This window comes from Pan paniscus, chromosome 14 (assembly GCF_029289425.2).
Source record: "Pan paniscus chromosome 14, NHGRI_mPanPan1-v2.0_pri, whole genome shotgun sequence".
Classification (NCBI taxonomy): Eukaryota; Metazoa; Chordata; class Mammalia; order Primates; family Hominidae; genus Pan; species Pan paniscus.
In genome coordinates, this window is record NC_073263.2 from 115851497 (window position 1) to 115875074 (window position 23578).

The window sequence follows — 23578 nt, forward strand, 5'->3', positions numbered from 1 at the left end:
CTCCTCTATATGAACTCCAGGGTGGTTTATGTTCCACTGGCTAAGAGAAAGTTTTCTTCAAAAATGTGACATGATTTGAGGTCAAACATTAATATCAAGTAAACTCAAAAGATTGAGAAGCTAGCATTAGTTCTGGGAAAACCAGAAGTGTGCCTTTTTTGGAAATAATCATTGGTAGCACAAACTTAAGAATCTCCAAAGGAAATAAAAATGAGTTATTAACTTACAGTTTTCACCAATTAAGATATAAATGAAGCTAATGAAATCCGGAAATACAATTTCACTGTTTTTAATGTTCATTAAAAAAAAAAAATCCTTATCAAATAGCCCCAGTAAGTCACCAATTAAGTCTTTACTACTTAAAAGCGAAATCCACCTATGTCCTGAACACTATCCACTTTACAAGCCTCATTATATGTACTGGAGACAAAATTCAGAAATAAATAAATATACATGTACATATATACAAATATATTTCAAATTAAAAAATACTTTTAGAGAGTGGTATGTATTACATTTAGAAATTAATAAGTAAATTATGGGATGTCATCCACGCCTGTCCCAAAGGTACCGAATTTAGAAATCATCTCAGGTGCGGAGCAGGACAGGTTGAAAATAGGAATGACACGAACCCGCGCGGAACAGCTGCCGGCGCGGTGTCCAGGGCAGCACCCCGCCCGGTCCCGGCCCCTCCAGCCCCGGGCCCGACCCCTCCTACGCCTCTGCCTCGACGCGAATGCGGAGCCCGAGCGCCCGTCACGCCGTGTGGGGCCGAAGAGGCTGCTACCCAGAGGCGGAGTGCGGGCTCGCGAGGGTCCCCGCCCCACTCTCGCTCCCGCCAGCACCAATGGACCCGCGTCCCCGCCGCGCGCCGACTCGGGAGCAGCACCGCCCCCGGCACAGGAGCCTCACGCGCCTCTTACCTAACAGAAAGTTGGGTGGAAGCAGCGCGGACCCACGGCGCACCGAACGCACTCCAACGGAACCCGACGCAGACACGCGCTTTCAACCGGCGGAGACACCGGCAGGGCCAGAAACGCGCGCAGCTGGGGCCGGAGGTCGGTAAGCGCCCTGCCCCGGCCCGGGACCCCGCCCCGGCCCGGCCCCGGCCCCGCCCCGGCCCGGCCCCGGCCCCGCCCCTGCCCGAGACCCCGCCCCGGCCCGCCCCGGCCCCGCCCCTGCCCGAGACCCCGCCCCGGCCCCGCCCCTGCCCGAGACCCCGCCCCGGCCCGGCCCCGCCTTTTTCTCTGCCTCCCCTCCCTGCACGTACGGGCCCCGCCCCTCGCGCGACGTGTTTTGTTGACCGGGAAACGGGTTCTCCGGAGCCGAGGTCCGCTCGGGTGAGTGCCCTCCGCTTTTTGTGGCCAAACCCAGCCACGCAGTCCCCTTCCTGCGGCATCCTCCACACCCGGGGCCTGCTGGTCTCCGCGGATGTCACAGGCTCGGCAACCGCCCTCCTGTCGGCGGGGAGTCCCGCGACGCCCGGAAATGCTCCGGAGCCTGTCGCTCAGCTGCCAGATCTGCGTCTGTGTCCGGTTCCGTCACTGAGGTCGCCCCTGTCCGGCCCTTCCTCCCTAGGTCTCTTCACCGTCCGCCCATCCTGTCGCGCGCCGCGTCAGGTCCCCATTCGGCATGTGGCTTGTCTTCCGTCGTCCCCACCCTCGCCCCTCTTGGCCCCTCAGGGCAGCCCTGGGATTCGGCAGACGCCAGTCCTCCCTGAGATGCTTCCCCATCCTTCCCTCCGCCAGGCCCTACGTCTCCGCAAACCCCACGCTTCGGGGTGGCCGCCTCAGACAGGACCCTGAGTCCGAGACTGGGGCAGGGGACCTGCCCGATCCTGTAACAACCCTCGTGCTTCTGCGCAATCGCCTCCCACTAGCGGTGAGTGTTGGGTGTTTACCTTCCCGGTGTCCCACTGAGAAGCGGGCTCTTCCTTGGCGGGGGCTTCTTCATTGCCTCGCTGTGGATGTCGAGGTGGGGCAGGAGAGTGAGGAGAAAACAGAGAGGAGGGAGGTAGAGCCAACGAGCGGGAAAAGGGGAGGGAAGTTTAGATGGGAAGTGGATGGGTCTGAGGAATTTGAACAAACACTGACAATGAAGGAGAGTGGCCTGAGCAAGTAGTAGTGGGGTAAATGGAAATAGACAAAATGGGAATCAGCAGCGATATGGAGGACAGAATACAATGAGGAGGCCTTGACCGTCAGTAGCAGAGAGGGCAACAGAAGCCTAATTCCCAAATTCCTTAGATGGTTTTCTGATTTCCAAATTAGTTTCCCTTTTAAATTTATTGTGTCAGGTTCAGCTTATGAGGCCTCAATACTTTTCAGTCTTAATTGTATACTGAAAATACTTTTTGTTTACTAAATACTTTTTACATTAATTCAGCGTGCACTCCGTAAGGATATTGATGATTTGAGTTAGTTTAGTATTCAACAGCTTCCTCTATTCCTTTATATGATCTCTGTATTTAATGGCTGTGGCATAAAGTTTCCAACTAAGTATAAGTATCAAGTTTTCTTTGTGCTGTTTTCTGCAAATATTGAAGGATGACCTGGATTGTCCTAGAACTTTGTTCCGACAGATTACATGTGTTCATAATGAATAAATTGCTCAAAGATATTTCCAAAGCTCACCTTTTATGTTTTTCAGTTCCAATAATTACATCTTTTTAAGGTTTATATTTTTTGATGACTTAATGTGATGTTCTGGAGAAGACAAATGCTTTTAATCAATATGATTAAAACCGTGAAAGACAAATCGCTGTTACTTAAGAGTGTGACATATGATCTGAAATCTTTAGGGGGCAGGGATGTTAAGGGAAAACTGCCGCTATCGTATCAAGGTCATGCCATTCCTGTGAAGCTGGTGCTGGTTACTCTCTACTGGCTTCTGTTCACCTTTCCACCGGCCCCAAGACACACACATAGTGACACAAGGCAGTGGATAGGGAAAGAGCAAGACTTTATAAAGTAAGCACAGAACAAAGGTATCTTTCTAATGAGGAGGAGGTGTTGGTTCTGGGAAGGAAGCTTGGGATTTGGGTATTCAGGATCCAGAAGTGAGAGAGTCTGGGAAGTTCAGGAACCAGAGAAAGAAAAAGACTTGCCCATTCTCACCCATGACCCTGTGCTCAGCAGGTACTAGCAGAGACTTCAGGCTCTGTGACTAAAAGGGGTCAGACCAGTTGATATACCCACAGCTGCCATGTAAGGATGTGTGTGGACTTCACTAGGGAAGAACGGTGTTATGAAAGAAGGGGCAGAAAAACTCACCTGTTGGTCTCCATGTAGACGTTTATTGTCCTGAATTCCTGGAGGTTCAGTGAAAAGCAGAAGATTGTCTTTTACACATGTTGAGTTATGCCCCCATATATGTGGTTGTGGTAAAGAAAGAGGATGTGTTGATGAGAGGTCCTGAAATGCATTTTCCTAATACTCAGCAGGGGCTTCTCAAGAAGGATCTTCCCTAAGAAAGAAGCTCAGAGAACAAAAATGGAAAAGGATTAGATATGGCACTTTTGCTGGAAAAAGTCATGTTATTCATTGATTGTTTTGTCATCTCCCTCCTTAAGTGTTGTTTTTAGGATGTGGTAATCTCTGACCCTGCCTAACACATTTCCCAACTCACCCATAGCCTTCCCTTAACGTCCTCCTATCTTCACACTATCACACTGTGACCCAGTGAATTCGAACTTGCGAAGTTCCATTCGGGGGATCATATGGGAAGGGCTTCACACCCAGACATAGATTATAGATGGGAAGTGGGCCACATGGTGTCAGTGAGGCAAGTATGGATCGTTTAGGGACAATGCACTGTCAGATCTTTCTTGACCATGATTAGAGAAACTGTGCATATTAGTAGTGAATTAATGTCAGGAATACCTGACAAATCCTGGAAAAGAAGATTGATGAGAGGAAATGTGTTCTGCCCAACTGTATAATGCATTTGAAGCTTAAAACAATGAATCAGTATTGATCTGGTCACAAAATATTAATGATTTGAATTAAAAAGAAAAGTTTAGAAAATGATAGCTTTGACAAATTAAGGTAGCATTTCATCCACACGATGGAGTGTGTTTTATTCAGTAATTGATTTAAAAATGGAATCAACCTAAGTGTCTAACAGGAGGGAGTTTTATAAATTGTTCACAGAGCATCTGTTCCAAGGAGACCTTGATGTTCCTAGATTTGTAAAGAATGCTGCTTACTAGCACACTGACTCCTCTGCAAATGTCTGAGGGTTCCTCCACTTGGGGCAAGTTGGGGGTTTGATCACAGAGTAAATAAATGGTGCATTTTATAATGTAATATATTCTAGCAAGATGCAGCCCACAAACTGTATAGATACTCTTATGTACCACGTAAAGTTCATCTACTACTTTAACCAGAACTTGATACTGTATGTATGTTTTTTTTTTAGATTTGGATAAAATGACAACTCATTGTTATTTCCAGTTCACAAAGTAATTGTGAGGCTGAATAAATTTTATTATTTTATAGACATATATGTAAAATGAATTTTTCTATGAAACTCATTTTTGATGTATATTAGATGCTATTTTATATTCTGTAGTTTAATTATATGTACGCACACACAAACACACACTTCGGTGTCTTATTATGTTTCTGCAGTGAAACCAAAATCCTTCCTTCACGCCCTTTGATTTTATGTTTTCCTCAGGAAGGCAGGAGCTATTGTATATGATAAAATATTATGTTTTATTCAGTCCACTTATGAAATTGTTTAATATTGTTATAAATATTTATATAACTTATTTTAAATTTCCAAATAACATAGGTTACATGAAATTTGACAACTTTATTTTTTTCTTTTCACAACTATTTTGACTGTATACTCACCAAAAATCAAAATTTAGACAAAATTGACTTTTAGACTAATTCTCATTTTTTACATGTAAAAGACTACATGGGACTTTTAAGTCTAGGTTGCCCTGAGTCTACAGTCACAGAGGTTTTATGTCACTATGTCCTCCATTCTAATAATATGATTTTCAGGCTTTATTCATGTCATTTTTATATCCTCATTAAGTTTTAAAATTTATTTACATGGGTCTACAAATTTATTTCAAATCGTAGTCATAATATTTGGCTATTGTAAATAGACACTGATTTTGTGTGTTTGCTTTTTTTAAGGACTAATGTTGCTGGACAGGCAGGTAGTGTAGACAGGGTGGATCTGCTGGCCAGGCAGGTAGTGTAGACAGGGTGGATCTGCTGGACAAGCAGGTAGTGTAGACAGGGTGGATCTGCGAGCCAGGCAGATAGTGTAGATAGCGTGGATCTACTGGCCAGGCAGGTAGTGTAGACAGTGTGGATCTGCTGGAGAAGCAGGTAATGTAGATAGCGTGGGTCTACTGTCCAGGTAGGGAGTTTAGACAGGGCGGATCTGCTGGGCAGGCAGGTAGTGTAGACAGGGCGGATCTCCTGGGCAGGCAGGTAGTGTAGACAGGGCGGATCTCCTGGGCAGGCAGGTAGTGTAGACAGGGCGGATCTCCTCGACAGGCAGGTATTATAGACAGGTTGGATCTGCTGGACAGGATGGTAGTGTAGATAGCATGGGTCTACTGGCCAGCCAGGTAGTGTAGACAGGGTGTATCTGCTGGACAAGCAGGTAGTGTAGACAGGGTGGATCTGCTGGCCAGGCAGGTAGTGTAGATAGCGTGGATCTACTGCCCAGGCAGGTAGTGTAGACACGGTGGATCTACTGGGCAGGGAGGTAGTGTCGACAGAACGGATCTGCTGGAGAGGCAGGTAGTAAAGACAGGGTGGATGTGCTGGAGAGGCAGGTTGTATAGACAGGGCGGATCTGCTGTACAAGCAGGTAGTGTAGACAGGGTGGATCTGCTGGCCCGGCAGGTAGTGTAGATAGCGTGGATCTACTGCCCAGGCAGGTAGTGTAGACACGGTGGATCTACTGGGCAGGGAGGTAGTGTCGACAGAACGGATCTGCTGGAGAGGCAGGTAGTAAAGACAGGGTGGATGTGCTGGAGACGCAGGTTGTATAGACAGGGCGGATCTGCTGTACAAGCAGGTAGTGTAGACAGGGTGGATCTGCTGGCCCGGCAGGTAGTGTAGATAGCGTGGATCTACTGCCCAGGCAGGTAGTGTAGACACGGTGGATCTACTGGGCAGGGAGGTAGTGTAGACAGGGTGGACCTGCTGGATGGGCAGGTAGTGTAGACAGGGTGGATCTGCTCGACGGGCAGGTAGTGTAGACAGGGTGGATCTACTGCCCAGGCAGGTAGTGTAGACACGGTGGATCTACTGGGCAGGGAGGTAGTGTAGACAGGGTGGTTCCGCTGGCCGGGCATGTAGTGTAGATAGGGTGGATCTACTGGCCAGGCAGGTAGTGTAGACAGGACGGATCTGCTGGACAGGCAGATAGTATAGACAGGGTGGATGTGCTGGAGAGGCAGGTAGTATAGACAGGGCGGATCTGCTGGACAGGCAGGTAGTGTAGACAGAGTGGATCTGCTGGAGAGGTAAGTAGTATAGAGAGGGTGGGTCTGCTGGACAGGCAGGTAGTGGAGATAGCGTGGATGTATTGGCCTGGCAGGTTGTATAGACAGGGCGGATCTGCTGTACAAGCAGGTAGTGTAGACAGGGTGGATCTGCTGGACGGGCAGGTAGTGTAGACAGGGTGGATCTGCTGGCCCAGCAGGTAGTGTAGATAGCGTGGATCTACTGCCCAGGCAGGTAGTGTAGACACGGTGGATCTACTGGGCAGGGAGGTAGTGTAGACAGGGTGGATCTGCTCGACGGGCAGGTAGTATAGACAGGGTGGATCTGCTGGACAGAGGGAGGAGTCACACCCCAGGTGGGGCTGAGTGGGACGGCATGAGACTTCATCACGCTACTCAGAATGAAACATGTTTTAAAACGTGTGTATTGTTTATTTCTGGAATTTTTCATTTAATGTTTTTGGACCATGACTGACTGAGAGTAACTGAAACCTTAGAAGGCAAAACAGTGGATAAGAGTGACTTGCGGACCTGAACAGTTTGCTCTTAGAAACTTTGTGTCGTTGGTTGTCTGATCTGTGACTTCCTTTAATTCACTTCTCTGAGTTCCTTAAAGGTAGGAATCATGTTTTATTCCTCTCACAGCCATATTTCCTTAAAAACTAGTTGGTGAACCGTGGAAAATCTAGATTGCTCAGGCCGCCTTCTGCCATCAGAAATAATGTTGCCTTTCAGCGGTGGTTTGCTTTTCTGAAATTTTCAGTCATCCCACCCTTTAGAAGGAACAACTTTAGAGAATAAGACTGGCCGGTATGCAACTCCCAGAATTTTCTCAGGAATGTTTCAAAAATCTGTTGTTATTCTGGATACTGGTGAACAGATGCGCGAACGGCTCAGGCTCTGCCACTGGCCTTCTCCATGACTGTGTTTGTAGGGACAAAGTATGGTAGCAAACAACTTCAAAAAACCTCTGTGGCTTGAAAACACAAAGTTTAATCACTTGTCCATGCTTCTCTTCCACTGCAGGCTGGGGGTAGCTCCTGTTTCCTCAGGCCCAGGTGAGATAATTTTCCCATCCTGAGCACTGCCAGGCTCATGGCAGAGGGGAGGGTGCAGGAACGTTGTGCGGCTTTTAAAGTTTCTGCCAATAAGGGGCAGAGTCACTTCCATTCTGTTCCATTGGCTGGGCCTGACCACGGGACAAGTAGCAGAACCTTTCCATCCAGGAGAAACAGAGAGTGTCTGGAGAAAGAATAGACACTGTCCCCAACTCCCAGAGTTAATGCTGTGAATTCATCAACAGGATGATACACTTGCCTCACTGGCTTTTTGTTCCAATAGACAGAATCATAGAGTCTTGTTGTGCTGAGAGCCTTGTAGGTCACGCAGTCCAGGGATGCAAAATTAGAAGACAATGATGAGGTGCAAACCTGAGAGCGGAGGCAAATGGAGTCCGGAGGGCGGGGGCTGCAGGCCGAGCACACACCCCACCGGGGAGCAGCCATCTCTGCTGCAGCCGACGTTGCCCTAGAGAGATGAATGCAGGCCCAATGTTGGCAGCTATTCCAATGTGAAAGAAACTAAAAATCCAGACTTTTATGTAACAATATTCTAATATTTACAACATTAATCAGCTGGGGGAAAAAGGGTCCACAGAACTTTTGCAGGCTGTGAGCCACCCATTTCTACCCAAATTCAGCCCAAACCTCTAACTGCACAAGCTCACACAAATAGAGAAAGCCAGGAAAAGTATCCAGAACTGCACGTGCACTTCACTACTAACAGGGGCCTCCAGCCCTGGTAAGCATGGGAACCACACATGTAAACACTGAGGTGCCCTGCCACGCCAGTGAAGTGCATGCTGCTCGTGTGTGACCCATTTTTAACCCCTAAAGGCATAAAACACGAATACTGTGAATTCAGTTAATAAGTTGAATTTACACCAGTCCTTCCTGATACAGCTGAATCAGATCTTTCCCATTATTCACTACTCAGTATATCACCCCTTCTGTTGAACAAAATTAAGTAAATATTTAAAATTTCTTACCCAGGGGTCAGCAGATTATAATCCAGAGGCCAAGCCCAACCTGTCTGCTTTTGTGTATAAAGTTCTCATGGAACAGAGCTGTGAGCCTGCCGTGTGTGGTCTACGGCTGCCCCTGGACACAGCTGCGGAGCTGATTCCCACACAGACCTCGGGGCCCCCAGAGGGAGGCGCCTTCCCTCCATCATCCCCACTGAGCACCAGCCGCCGCAGCCGCTAAAACCTGCGGAACTCACTCCATGCCCCTTGTTGGCTTTCTTCACATAAAGTGGATAAAACTGGGTGTTTACAGCCTAAAGCAGCCCATGCCAAGGCACTCCTCAGGGACTGAGCCTTAGTCACAGTCCTTGTGACTACAGCACATCCATAGATGGGAGCCGGCCGAGGGATCCGTGTGCCTCCAGCTTCTCGGAGCTGGAAAGAATCCATACTGGAAAAATGTTCCTTCAGTGCTCCTCCTTCCGGGAAAAAAAGACGGGGAGCTACATCAGCCTTAAGGGTTAATGTTGCTTGAATGTAAGCATAATAAATATTCAGCATGTCTCCTAAGACCTGGAGTATCATCAGAGACCAAGCTTGGAAAACCACGAAGAATGACGCCCAGTTTCTAAGAGTCATTCCATGCTTTACAGTCAGCCCACAACCACCGAGTCCCAGGAAGCCCAGCCGAGACCGCGGCAGGTCCTGACACAGCATCAGCCTGAGTCTGAGCCCAGAGGAAGCTTCTGCTGCCACAATTGCTGTGTGTGCTCATGGCTTGGGTGCAGGCCCAACCACAGCGGACCAAGGGCAGGCTGAGATTTGGCCTGGACTGGAGGGCTGTCTCAAGGAGGGTGACGTGTCTTTGACTTTTGCATTCTTCCCTTTTCCTTTCTATTCTCTTGGTGACGTGAACACAGACAGAAAGTGAACGTTTTTTGCATAAGTTCCCTGTAGATTCTGGATATTAGGCCTTTGTCAGATGCATAGTTTGCAAATAGTTTCTCTCATTCCGTAGGTTGTCTGTATTCTCTGTCAAACATTTCTCTTGCTGTGCAGAAGCTCTTTCATTTAGTTAAATTCTACTTGCCAATTTTGTTTTGTTGCAATTGTTTTTGGGAACTTAGCCAAAAATTCTTTGCCAAGGCCAACGTCAAGAAGAGTATTTCCTAGGTTATCTTCCAAGATCTTACAGTTTGAGGTCTTACATTGAAATCTTTAATATATTTTGAGTTAATTTTTGTATATGGTGAAAGGTAGGGGTCTGGCTTCAGTCTTCTGTATGTGGCTAGCCAGTTATTCTAACACCATATATTGAATAGGATGGTCTTTTTCCACTGCTGCTTTTGCTGGCCTTGTCAAAGATTGGATGGTTGTAGGTGTGTGGCTTTATTTCTGAGTTTTCTGTTCTGTTCATTGGTCTATGAGTCTGTTTTTGTACCGGTACAGAAGCTGTTTTGGTTACTGGGGCTGTATAGTATAGTTTGAAGTTGAGTAGTGTGATGCCTCTGGCTTTGTTCTTTTTGCTTAGGATTGCTTTGGCTATTTGGGCTCTGTTTTCATTCCATATGAATTTTAGGATAGTTTCTTCTTGTTCTTAAATGCATTTTATAATTAACTTGTTTAGCTCTAAGAAAAAAACTTGATTTTGTATTGGAATAGCATTAAATTTAATATTTTTAAAAAATGTTTCATCTACTTCTAACTTACTGCAAAGAGTTTTATAAAGTTGCCTGTAATGATTTTTTAATGTTTTTCTTCATTTTTATAAAGGAAACATCCTTGTAACCACACCCAGGTCAAGGAATAGAACTTTATCAATCATCCCAGAAGCGCCCACCACATGTCCCATTTCTATTATAACCTACTTCCTCTCCCCAAAAATAACCACTTCCCAAACTCTTATGGTAATCATTTCCCTAATCTTTATAGTTTTATCACCAAGTGTATATCCTTAGACACTATAGTTTAGTGTTGTTTTATTCTTAAAATTTGATATGTTTTTAAAGTCTCTTTTAATCTACACATTTTTCTCTCTATCCCTTTCTTTTCCTTATCTTTTACAATATTTAAATTTTCTTCTGCTAGCACTTGTAACTTTCTTATTTTTTTTTTTTCTAATCAGATACCTAGTGGTTTGTTTTGGTTGATTATTTTCTCTTGAGAGCCAGCTTTTGGATTTACTTCTTAGTTCTATTCTTTTTCTACTTAATAATATCTGCTTTTATTTGTAATAATTCACCCCTTTCTTTTGGTTCACTTATTCTTTTTCTGGCTTTTTCAGTTATATGTTTAAATAATTTATTTTTATTATTTAAATTTGTATTGATATAGGTATTTAATGCTATAAAGTTTCCTGTGACAGTTACTTTTTTTCTGAGTCCTATAAATTCTCTATATATTTTCCCAGCCTTTTATAGCTGCATATCTTATATGCAGTATGGTGTTTGATTTTGCTTTGTGAGCCAATCCAAGACTGTTTTCCATTTAATAGGTGAGCCAAGTCCATTTTTTACATCACAGATAACAGGGAACCACCTTGTTCTATTTTATTTGCTTTTACCCTTTTGGTATTTAAGAGGGCTTTCTTCCTCCCTTTTTTTCCCCACTTTTATCCTAATGCCTTTATAGCAAACACTTAGTTTCTTTGGTTGGCTCCCCATAGTACCTGATACTGCAGCTAGCTGATGGACACCCCAGTCCCAGTTGGCCCCTGCACATCTTCTGCCCGCCCCTACCACTTCTCTGGTGGTTGTTCTTTGTCTGCATTGTCCAAGCTGGTAACCATGGCATGCTGCACTTTTATCACCGTCATGTGCCAGCAGCTCCACAGATAAATACAGACCACCCTGCAGCTCACCTTTGCATCTGCCTCTAGTCATTTTGGTTTCCGGAGCTTATTCTTTAGTGGGTCATCCCTCAGCTCCTGGTCACCGTACTTCCTGTGTTTGTGTGTACTCATAAAAAATATGTGTGACTTTTACCCTTGATAGTCACTATTTAGATGTTAAATCTTTGGCTTATATTTTTTCCCTTAAATATCTTAAATATGTTACAGAACCTATTCTATTCTGGACCTGTAATCCCTACTACAAAGCCACTCACAAGTCCAGTTTTCATCATTTCTGATATTACAGACATGCATTCTTAAGGGGGAGGAATTTATAGAACTGGAAGCCATGTTAATATCCTAGTCATGAGGTGGCTGAGATTTAGTCTGTCCAGGTAAGATGGTGCAGGTAGGGAGTGTGGTGGTCCAAGTGGCACATGCAGGAAGTCACAGAATGTGGGAGGCATTGTTTTGTGTACCCTGTGCACAGAGTGTCTGATGCCCTTTGATAGGTTTGCGGCCTCATCTAGTGGACTTTCTGGCACAGCCCTTCTTCAAGGTTGCTGCATCTGAAGCTCTTTAAGACGGCGTTTCCCTTCTGCCAGATTGCACTCTGTGCACAGTGCAGTTGCTTCTCCCTGCGGAGTGAGATGGGCCCACATTGGCTGTGGCTCCACCTGGCCTTGGTGCTCTTGTCGCCCTCTGCTCTGCTGCTCCCTTCATGTAAGAAGGGTGTGTTAAGAGTCCGTAAGTGTGTCGTGTTACCACACCCAGCTAATTTTTGTATTTTTAGTATAGATGGGGTTTTGCCACGTTGGCCAAGCTGATCTCAAGCTCCTGACCTCAGGTGATCCACCTGCCTTGGCTTTCCAAAGTGCTGGGATTACAGGCATGAGCCACTGTGTCTGGCTGAGATTGCTTTTTTGTAAGTAATCTGTAGTTACTTTGGGTTACTTTTCTGTAAGGGATAGAGCAGAGGGGACTTCCTTATTATACTGGAATCTTTTGTCTTCAGAAGAAAAAAAAAACTCGTCTATTTTGGGACCTGTTTTTTAAAGTTTTAGTTTGATTTTGTGGTGCTTAGCATGAGTGACTCCATTTTGGTTTGGTCTGGTCTGCTTGGGATTAGTGCAGGAGCTCAGTCCAAAACAATGGCCCCTCATAATTTTGTTTAATACATGAAATTCAAATTTCAAACTTGTAGACATTTGCTCTCTCTCTTATTATATAAGTACCTACACAATGTCCTCAAATTTGCTTTTTGATCTGTAAAGACTAAGATATTTATCATCTAGTTTTACAGAAAAGTTTGCAGATCTTCTGGTTTAAAAGAGCAGGAGATTTAGTGTCAGGCAGGTTTGGATTGAGCCCAAGGGCTGCCATTTACTGATTGTATGACTTTGAGCAAGGTATTTATCTTTTTCTAAGCCTCAATTTCCTCATCTATAAAATGGGCACACAAATAGTATTTACCTTGGAGAGTTAAATGGGATAATGCATTTAATGTGCTTAACACAGTGCCTATCAGATGCTTAGGGGCTCAACACATTATTATTGTTATTGTTGTTGTTTTACCCTAAAGTAAATGAGACAAAATAGCAAAGCTAAATGAGGAGGAATTTTTAAGTTACATCAGAAACTGTAATAGATTCTAAAATATTATAATTAAGAAATTCCATACTTATTTAAAAAGGCATTTTCAATTTAACAATTTAACCCTCTTATAAGTTAAAAAAAAAAAAAAAAAAAAAAAGCCCGGCACGGTGGCTCACGCCTGTAATCCCAGCTCTTTAGGAGGCTGAGGTGGATGGATCAGGAGGTCAGGTGTTCAAGACCAGCCTGGCTAACGTGGTGAAACCTCGTCTCTACTAAAAATACAAAAATTAGCTGGGCGTGGTGGTGCATACCTGTAATCCCAGCTACTCAGGAAGCTGAGGCAGGAGAATCGCTTGAACCCGGAGGCAGAGGTTTCAGTGAGCCAAGATCGTGCCACTGCACTCCAGCCTCGGCAACAGAGCAAGACTCCATCTCAAAAAGAAAAAAGAAATAAAAATAAAAAGTCATGCCCAGCTATTTTGGGAGAACTGAAATTACAACTCTATCTGAGAAAATAAAATGACAGGACTCCACAGAATCCATAGATAAAAATTTAACTGAAGAGGAATATGGAACAGACTAAAGGAAAAATTTTATCAAGCTGTAATCTTTATACTTGTGCCTAAGGCCAGAACTTGAAACTGCTGAAGACAGTGTTTCTCTACAAATGCACACAAGCACCCCATTTTGATGCACAGATAGGTGTTTATTTCTTTTAAGAATAGCAGCTTTATTGAGATAAATTTCACATATGATACAATTCACCAATTTAAAGTGTACAAGTCAATGGTTTTCAGTATAATCAGAGTTGTACTACCATCACCATAATCAATTTTAGAACATTTTCATCACCGCCCAAAAACCACTGTAGTCTCTCCCCAGTCCTCCACTCCTGGGAACCATTAATGTACTTTCTGTCTCTATAGATTTGCCTATTTTGGATATTTTATATAAATGGAATCATACAACATGTGGTCTTTTGTGAATAGCTTTTTTCACTTACCATAATGTTTTCAAGATTGATTCATTTTGTAGCAGGTATCAGTCCTTTTTCCTGTTTATTGCCAAATAATTTTCCATTGTATGGATAGATCATATTTTGTTTATCCATTTGTCACATTTTGGTTGTCTATCAGTTGATAGATATTTGTGGTGCATTTAATTTTTGGCCAATGTGTAAAACTTATTTTTCTCTCACTGAGGCTACATACTGTTACAACAATGCTATTTGGTCAACTTGACTGAGCTGGCCTCATAGGTTACAGGTTGCTCATTGTTAGAGATGAGACTTTAGACCAGACTGGACAACATAGTGAGACCCTGTCTCTACCAAAAAGAAAAAGAAAAATTAGCCAGATGTAATGGCATATGACTAGAGTCCCAGCTACTTGGGAGGCTGAGACGGGAGGATCACTTGAGCCCAGGAGTTTAGGACTGCAGTGAGCTGTGATCGTGCCAATGCAATCCATGCTGGGCGACAGAGTGAGACCCTGTCTCAAAAAACAGAAAGAGGGATTTTAGTATAACATTCAGCCAGTGCCATATTGGGAACCCACAAGAATGTACTTTAAAAAATATGTCAAAGAAGGTGGTGAGGGCCGTAATAGCTGCTATTCAGGCAGTAATGCAGTGCTGAAGGGACATCAAGCAAATAGTGTGATGCCTGTGGGTGCAATGTTACTCCTTCCCTTAGGTTGCCAAAAAAATCAATACTTCATAGCATTCCTGAAACGAAAAAGCTTATGAACCATTGTGTTTAGGGTGTAAGCTATCTATTTTGGGCTACCCATCACAGCTTCTCTCCTTTGGTAGAATAAAGTGAACTGAACCACCATGCCTAAGGTATTTGCCTTATTTCTTCCTCAGCTGGTTCATGGTTACATTGTCAAAGCTGGCAAAGCATTCAAGACCTGATTTCTCAGACCGAGTGTATGTGTGAATATAATATACTCATTTGCACAAATATAAACCCTCTGTCTTAACTGTGTTCTGCAAAAGGCGTGATAAATACTTTCAAGTTATATGTACTTATCAGTAGAACTAATGGAATACACACAGTATATTTTATGGGGAATTTCAGAGAAGGAAGGAAAAGTCAACCTTCTATTTGGCATCAGGATAGTAGTAAAACATTCTACTTGTGCATCAGATAGATTTTTATGACCTAACCTGGACAAGTAACTTAACTCTTGGTGCCTCCTGTTTGAAAGAGGGATAACACTCTACAGGGTCATTCTAAGAATTAAATATTGCCAAAACACATGAAAAGATTCTCAACCTTGTTAGTAATCAAGGAAATGCAAATGAAGATCACAATGAAGTCTTCTTTTGTACTCAATTGATTGGTGAAAAATGCATGCCTGATAATATTGACATACAGACCAATGAGATCTCTTATAATTTGCTGGGAAAATGTATCAATTTGTACAAACATTTTGAAAAATAATTGTGCATTTTCTTGTGAAGTAAAACATTTGAATAATCTAGGACCCAGCAATTCAACTCTTACACAGACACTCAAGAGGAAGTTGCACACACATATGTCAGGAAAAATGTTCATAGCAGCCCTGTTCATAAGAGCAAAACCTGGAACAATTGAGAGGAAATGAATAAATTGCCGTGTAGCCACACAATAGAATACAAGACAGCAGTGATGCTGAAAAATATAGCAAGCCTCAGGAGTTTATATATTATATGGATAATTTTATGAAGCTCAAAAACACCCAAAATTAAACAACATATTCTCTAAGTACATACATGGGATATGTGATAAAACTAAAAAGAAAACAGGGAATGATCAGCAATCCAGAACCAATTCATGACTGTTGTTACTATCTTATGGGGCAGGCTGTGGATTGGAAGCGGGGGCGGTGCACATAGGTACGTGTAACTTACTGGTAATGCTTTTAGGTTAGGAATGAGGTCAAAGGAGTTCACTATAAATTTATATTAGAAAGAAGGGCTATCTATGGATTAGTGATGAGAGTGTCATGCACCAGCAAATATGATTAATGAACTTAGGTTACCTGAGGTCCAAATAAATAATGAGAAAAAAGTAAATAAAAGTGATGCATGAATACTAAAAATTTGGAATTACATATATAGTATGTAATAATAAAGAAAAAAGTGTCACTGGTTATCCTTCAGGTATAAAAATTACAATTAAAATTGTAATGTTATAACCTTCCATTCTTTCCCCTATGAATTAAAACTTTTTTTTTTTTAACGAGACTAAAAAATCAAGTTGATAAAATCTATGCCCTGTGGGAACTGGTTAGGTCAGGCTACCCCACTCCAGATTTCCAGCAGGCTGGCCTCAGCTCTACCTACAGCCAGTAGCTTATTAAGGCTCTAGGCGCCAGTGACACCTTCAGACAGGTGGTTAGTGCGCCCTAAGGACTCTCCGCAGCGTCGCTCAGGTTCACAGAACACGCCCAGGGGCGTGTCCAGCTGTCGTCGGGGAGAGCCCACCTCCCCGGGGGGTGTGGCTAAGGGACGAGGCACTTCTCGTCCAGAGCCCAGGTAATCCGGGCGGGATCAGCTGGCGTCGCGATGTGATGACGTCAGGCCCCGGGCAGGCCTGGAGTGGCGCGCTGGGCGTGCGCGGCTGCGGTCCGGCGTGTTGGTCCCCGCGGTTCAGCTGAGGTAGGGACGTGCTGTAGGCCGGAATGTTACCGGCTGTTGGATCTGCGGATGAGGAAGAGGATTGTCCTGAATTGGTTCCCATTGAGACGACGCAAAGCGAGGAGGAGGAAAAGTCTGGCCTCGGCGCCAAGATCCCAGTCACAATCATCACCGGGTATTTAGGTAACTAACCATCCCAGTCACAAAATGCCGTGAACTCTGGTGTCGTGGGATTTTGCGGGCTGCCGGTGCCTCTTCTCCTGAGGCATTGGGGCCTCATGATCAAGAGCAAATGTCTTTGAGGTAGGGGCTGGGTCACTTGCTTCTCGTAGGGGTTACCTCTCATCTTGGGAGTTAATGATGCCCGGTCCCCTCTGCGTTCGATTCCCGTTTCTCAAGTGAGATGGAAAGTTAGCCTTTGAAACAAGGCTTTGAAGCGAAGACACGCCCCCCAATTGTCTCTGTGACCTCTTACCAGGTTATCTTACCTTCCTGACGCTCATCTACCTCACCTGAAAATGGAAAAATACCTGTCACCTGGGAAACAGGGCCGGAACCACCTACCTATTGCCATGAAAGGATGTCCCGTCTGTAAAATGCCCGACACGTGGGGCTTTCGTCAGTAGATTCCCCTTCCCCACGAGCCACAGTCCTCCAGCCAGTTGGCAGGAAGTGCTCCCATCTTAAACACTTTTTTTGGAGGTCTGTTTGTAAACCACTGCGTAGGAAGTAAGAATAAAATCTCTGTCCTCCAAGACTATTTCTCAAACTAAGAACGTTGAGAGTGTACAGGGATACTCGAAACCACAAGTTTGTGAAGTTGGTAGTTTCGTGAAGGGCGGTTTATGCACTTACACTAGAAGTTTCTTACTGGAAAAGTTTGAGAAATATATTTTTAAACCTTACAGTTAAATAGAAGGGCTAGAACAAATATATGACTGTATTAGAAGTTTGGAAAAAGTTAAGAAATGTAAATAAAATGATACTGTTTCCGGGAAATAATATTCCTAGTTGTTGCTAGAGACAGGTACAGACTTGGGCCACTTCGTGACCTTTTATGTAAAAATAAGAAATAACTGCTTTTGTTTTTTTAAAAACTTTGTAGACTGTAAGTTTATTCCCGTTTTTTGCTCGGAAGTAATTTTATAAGGGAATTTATTTTTGGCGTTTCCCCACAGTTATTCAGAGGCTGCTCTGCTGAGAAGATGAACAAATTTCTTGTCCAAAACAATGTATTTCAAACGTGCCCCTCGGGCCTTTGCGGTGTTGCTCACTGGTAGGTCAGTAGATCATTGGAGAAAATGATCTGAAGCTCAGGAGTGAGAATTAATACCAGCAACCTTGTTGCTGAATCTAGGGATAGTTTCACTCCTATCCCTGACCATTTTCCCTTTTTGAAACACTGTTCTTTTGGCTTCTATTACATTTTTCTTCTGGTTTTTCCACCTGCTTCTCTGGCTTCTTTTTAAGGCTCCCTCCTCCTTCCCCCTTTGTCCATCTTTAGCTACACACCTGTGTAATTTCTATTTTGATGTCCTACAACTTAAAACTTAACATGTCTGAAACTTCATCTGTTACCATCCCCCCAAATCCTGCTTCTGTGATCCCAACCATTTGGAATACTCTAAAAGCCTCCTGACTAATCTGGAGTCTTGCTGCCCTTTAATTTATTCGTTGCATGTTAGCCTTAATGATCTTTATAAATGTCAATCCGACTGCGTCACACCTTTCAGTGGCGTCCCTATGGGTTAAAATTCAAATTCCTTAACATGAATTACAAGGACCTGTAGGATCTGGATCTTGCCAACCTTTCCAGCCTGCCAAATTGGCCCCGCACAATGAACTAATGTTACTTCAAAGGTGCCAAGTGTTTTAGCCCCTTGGAATAGGTACTTTTTTACTGTGACTCCTCTGGCTAGATGTCCCTCTTAGGTTCTCCATAGCATTTTGTGCATCTCCTATTGAATATGTCACCCTGTGACATAATTGCCTCCTTATTCACTGAATTCCCCTCCATTCCCCCCTTCCCTTAATATTTCTAAGCTCTATGAAGGCAAAGACTATCTTGTTCACTTTTTCACCAAGGCCCAGCATAAATCTGTAACGTATTAGAAAGCTTCGAATGAATGAACTATGTCTTAAAGTGTTTTTTTTTTTCATAATATGGTTAAAAAGCCCTAGTAAATCTTCTCTTAGAAGATTTCTTACATTCACCCTTTCCTTTCAGTTTTCACATCACTGCCCTGTGAAACACTCATGTTCAGGGCCTCTGTCTCAGGCTTGGACTGGTTTTAAGATCTTCCTCATTGCCCTAAGTCTCTCTCTTCCATTCTATACTTCATATTTTTGTGATGTTGAGCTTCCTAAAGTACTCTAAATATAAGCCTTCATCTCTTAAAAAGCTTTGAAAGGAATATGACCTAAAAGATATTAATACCCTAATACTCCGTAAAATCTTCCTAGTTATAGGAAGATCTAGTTATATACTAGAAAACTTAATGTATTTCAGAAGACATGTATAGCCTACATGTAAAAGTTTTTAGCAGCACTGTAATAGTAAAACACTGGAAACAAACCAAATGTCCAACAAAAAAAAAGATAAAGAAATGATATAGTCATACAATTGAACTACAATACTATGCAGTTAGGATTTTCTTTTTTTCCTCTATGAATTTTAGTGTGTACGGTTCACAAGACTATTTTTTTTCTACTGGAGATTGACATATTGGGTTTCATATGCCACCTGCTGGATAAAGTTGGTATAGCTTTATGAATTTATCTTACTGAACATTCTGTCCATTGTTGACACTACCTGGCTCTATTCCCCATTTCATAAAAACTTATATAGATTATTTAAAGCATACTATAAGTAGCCATATAGTCAGCCTGAAGTTGCGTCTCGTTAATGTTGAAATAAAAGGTCATTATAAATAAAAGAGTGTGTGTAAATTTTAGGGAAGGTTAGGCTGGGTTGAAGAAACTGTTTCAACTTGTAGGAGTGTTTGTAAATATTTATAAAATTTTATGTCTACATAAAGTATTTTGCAACAGGTTTCAAAGGATGCTTTAATCTTATCCTCTAGGATATTCTCTACTAAAATAATATATGAAAAATAGCATGCAAATTCTCAAAAACGTTAGGATTCTTTATATGTTTTTTGTATCTTTAAAATTATTTTGAATTTTTTTATTTACAAAAAATATGTTTTATAGGTGCTGGGAAGACAACACTTCTGAACTATATTTTGACAGAGCAACATAGTAAAAGAGTAGCGGTCATTTTAAATGAATTTGGGGAAGGTAAGTAAAGTTCAATAAATGTCATGTTGCAAGATTTTGTGTGACTGTTTATTCCTCTGGTGAATTGATATTCCATATTTAAAAATGAAAATGCAAGGTATTGTATTGATGTGGATAGCTTTAGAAAAATTAGATTAATTTCTGTTAAGATTTATATGGGTTGAGATACTGAAATTAGTTTTAATAAAATTTTATTTTGTATAACTTTGGAGTTCTTATTAACAGAATTAAACTACATTTTTACCTGAAATAAATGACTCCAGAAGTAAAAATCTAGACATATGAAAAAACGTTTATTTTTTATTTTATTTTTTTTTTTTGAGATGGAGTCTCTCTCTGTCGCCAGGCTGGAGAGCAGTGGTGCAATCTCAGCTCACTGCCACCTCTGTCTCCTGGGTTAAAGTGATTCTCCTGCCTCAGCCTCCCGAGTAGCTGGGACTACAGGCGTGCGCCACCATGCCCAGATAATTTTTGTATTTTTAGTAGAGACAGGGTTTCACCATGTTGGCCAGGATTGTCTTGATTGAGCTCCTGGCCTTGTGATCCACCCGCCTCGGCCTCCCAAAGTTGCTGGGATTACAGGCATGAGGCACCATGCCTGGCCAAAAAATGTTTTTTTTAGGAATTAGAAAGGCACTTTTGTATGGACTCTATTGCAACTCATGAAAAATATTTGAAAATGCTTCTGTTATTAGTTAACTTTGTTTAATGTTTATTATCTGCAATGCAGTTAAAACTCAGTATTTTAAAAATGAGGTAAACATATGGTCTTTATCCTCATGTATTTTAAGTTATCTGTGAAAATAAGTGTGCTTAACTTCTCAACTGAAATATTAAACTGTAGTCAAAAAAATAGCTCTAGACACAATACTTCTGTTATCTTTATAGGAGTTTTTCTTCATAAGTATGAATTGTAATCAAAGCTCACTTCTAGCCAAAAAACAATATCTATTAAACGATTTCTTTTAAAATGTACTATTTTTTTTCAGTTGTAAAAAGTAAAAGAGCTAGGTTTTATGAACAGGATGGGAAGCCAGTTATATTCGATTTCTGGTTTTAATAAACTAAAGAGAAAAGTGCTTTTTAGGCAAAAATCCTGAGATTTCTAATAACAGACTGTTTTTTTCATCATCTTATTAAATAACCTATTGCACACTGATTACATTTATTCTTACTATTTTCTTTATTTTTTCCCGGATCATTTTTGCAATTTTATTTTTCACAGCATTCTCAATACTTTTCTTCATGTTTCATTAATGTTCTGTATATAGTCTGAATTCTGTAGCAACCTCTTTAGAAGCTCTTTATTAATACCTAGCTGAAATATAAAAAATATGTAAGTGTAAAACTACTCGATTTTATGGGAGCTCATTTGCTTAGTGGACTTTTAGAACTTCACCATTTGGTATATTTCTTTATTAGAGGAAAAGTAAAACATTTAAAATAATTCTTATAGATAACAAGCATTTCAAATATAGTTTATTCTTTCTTAAGTAAGTATTGCTAGGAAAATATGTGAATTTGACTAAAAGTTTAGGTTTTTTTTTTTTTTTTTTTTTTTTTTTTTTGAGATGGAGTCTCGCTGTGTTGCCCTGGCTGGAGTGCAGTGGCACAGTCTCGGGTCACTGCAACCTCCGCCTCCCGGGTTCACACCATTCTCCTGCCTCAGCCGCCTGAGTAGCTGGGACTACAGGCGCCCGCTACCTCACCTGGCTAATTTTTTGTAATTTTAGTAGAGATGAGGTTTCATTGTGTTAGCGAGGATGGTCTCGATCTCCTGACCTCGTGATCCGCCCGCCTTGGCCTCCCTATAAGTTTAATTTTTAAATGAGCACATGGTACACTGGCCAAAAACCTTCCTCAAGATGAACTAGGGTTTTTACTCATTGGGAATATTCAGCAGTTTGTCTAACAGAAACAATTTAGAAGAAGAATGAAAAGAAAAAGATAGATAAGGCGGTCTCTTAAGAGGTTGAAGGGCATACAAAATCCAGTATATAAAACATACTAGTCTATTTAGAAAGTTTACCCTGGACAAGAAAAAAATGCCTTCAAGATAGCTACTTTATTAAGAAATGGGGGTGGCCAAGTAAGAGGCCTAAGGAGGAAGTAGGTATGTTTATTAGTTTAGGATGTGTCTTTTTCAGGGCTTAAGTCATCTTAAATAAAAGGTAAAATAATGTAGTGTACTGTAATTTAGATATCGAGGCTGCATGAATAAAATGAAAGAATATAAGTTATAAAATGCAGTTTCTGCTTTAAGATCTCCATTATTGAGTTATCCTCATCTTTGTTTTTTGTTGGCTAATGGACATAAGCTAAAGAGTGCTGTTTGTTAATTATTCTAGGAAGTGCGCTGGAGAAATCCTTAGCTGTCAGCCAAGGTGGAGAGCTCTATGAAGAGTGGCTGGAACTTAGAAACGGTTGCCTCTGCTGTTCAGTGAAGTGAGGAATGTGTTTACTGTGTACATGGTTTACTAGAAATGTTTATTGATTATATTTCCAGCTTTAATTTTCTTGAGTAATTTAACTGAATTTACACAGTTTGCTTCATTGTATTTTTAAACAAATAGAAAATAAACTTATTAGGAAGCATTTTCTTAAAGTGTTTCTTGCTGTCTTTTCTATCTGCTCTAATGTTTTGGTCCTTTTTTTGAGTTTTTATTGCTTTTGATGTCAGGGCTTATTTAATCTCTAGTGCATGAAAGTCTCATATGTAAAAAATGATTATTCTGAATTTAATCTGTCATTGGTCATATTTCTAAGTGTTCAACCTTATAAAAAAAAAATGACTATCAAAAAAGAGAAAAACCTTACATTATGTTCTACTAGTTAAGTTTTCAAGGACAGTGTTCACTAGTCTACCATATACCCTAGAAGAGTTACCCAACACATAGTAGCACTCAAATATTTGTTGAATGAATTATAAAAATGACTACTTGTACTGTTAATTTTGTGTATTCTAGTGAATTAAATCTCTTCGGCATCATTTACTCCCTTAGGTATTTGACTTTGTGTCAAATGTTTTGGCAAGGATAAAATTATAACAGACTTTCTTGAACAACCAAAATGTAATCTATTAAGGATTTTCCTTCACTTTTGATAAAATAAGAAAAAAGGAAATTAAAACCTTGCATCCTAATGTAAAATAGAATTATATGGTGTTTAATATCAGTGTCCCTTTAGCTATTATATTAAACTACTATAGTTAATAAATTTTATCATTATTTTGTATGTTGGTTTTTAAAAATTTCATAAAGCTATAAAAAGATACTTGGTCAGATAAAGTTTCCTCTGCTTTTAATTTTAATAAAGTATTATTATGTATATGATTTCTTTTTCCCTATTATATATATGCATCTATTGTTTTCTCACTGGTAAATATGGGACGGACATTTTGTTAGAAGGTTAGAAGTGAGTTAAATTTTCACATTCCTAAGGATACTTTTGTCTTGGGTTGTTGAATACATTTTAAAGTGTTTATAATAATCACTTCAAAATATTTAGGTAGTTAACTGTAAATTATGTTTTGGTATTCTCCAGGGACAATGGCCTTAGAGCTATTGAGAATTTGATGCAAAAGAAGGGGAAATTTGATTACATACTGTTAGAGACCACTGGATTAGCAGATCCTGGTAAGAAGTGAGATTATTAATAACCAGAATATAGTTCTGTGATATATTGTAAATAGATGTATTAGAGGAATATCTAAAATGAGTATTAA

At 41.5% G+C, this 23578-nt stretch overlaps 2 protein-coding genes and 1 long non-coding RNA gene across 35 annotated transcripts in view; 2 read left to right on the plus strand and 1 right to left on the minus strand.

The window, feature by feature from the left end:
• LOC117975684 (uncharacterized) overlaps positions 1-2013 on the minus strand; it is a 42419-nt gene extending 40406 nt beyond the window's left edge. For 7 of the 16 annotated variants that reach the window (XR_010109720.1, XR_010109713.1, XR_010109721.1 and 4 more), the window contains exon 1: positions 924-1062. This is a non-coding gene — a long non-coding RNA (uncharacterized LOC117975684). Of the gene's footprint in view, positions 1-571; positions 873-923; positions 1063-1270; positions 1579-1900 lie in introns of those variants that run through there. The other 9 variants (XR_010109712.1, XR_010109711.1, XR_010109714.1 and 6 more) reach the window with 8 other exon arrangements.
• Positions 737-14766, plus strand: LOC134728846 (putative uncharacterized protein encoded by LINC00336). Of its 3 annotated transcripts, XM_063596016.1 has the most exons (4): positions 737-1062; positions 1749-1881; positions 7508-7539; positions 8533-14766. In XM_063596016.1, the coding sequence occupies exons 1-4, from the start codon at positions 737-739 to the stop codon at positions 8660-8662; spliced, it is 621 nt and encodes a 206-aa protein (XP_063452086.1). In that variant the 3' UTR covers positions 8663-14766. The 3 variants fall into 3 exon arrangements, with proteins under 3 accessions (XP_063452086.1, XP_063452087.1, XP_063452085.1); XM_063596017.1 differs by lacking the exon at positions 7508-7539 and having other exon boundaries at positions 12133-14766; XM_063596015.1 differs by lacking the exon at positions 7508-7539 and having other exon boundaries at positions 8533-11665.
• Positions 14767-16347: 1581 nt separating this feature from the next.
• Positions 16348-23578, plus strand: part of LOC129393681 (zinc-regulated GTPase metalloprotein activator 1A-like) — a 42949-nt gene continuing 35718 nt past the window's right edge. For 3 of the 16 annotated variants that reach the window (XR_010109708.1, XR_010109707.1, XM_063596010.1), the window contains exons 1-4: positions 16419-16737; positions 19768-19854; positions 22203-22299; positions 23398-23489. Coding sequence is in view for 13 of the 16 variants with exons in the window: in XM_063596010.1 (XP_063452080.1) it covers positions 16599-16737; positions 19768-19854; positions 22203-22299; positions 23398-23489 (415 nt within the window). In the remaining 3 variants the exon portion in view is untranslated. Of the gene's footprint in view, positions 16738-19767; positions 19855-22202; positions 23187-23397; positions 23490-23578 lie in introns of those variants that run through there. The other 13 variants (XM_063596002.1, XM_063596003.1, XM_063596004.1 and 10 more) reach the window with 13 other exon arrangements.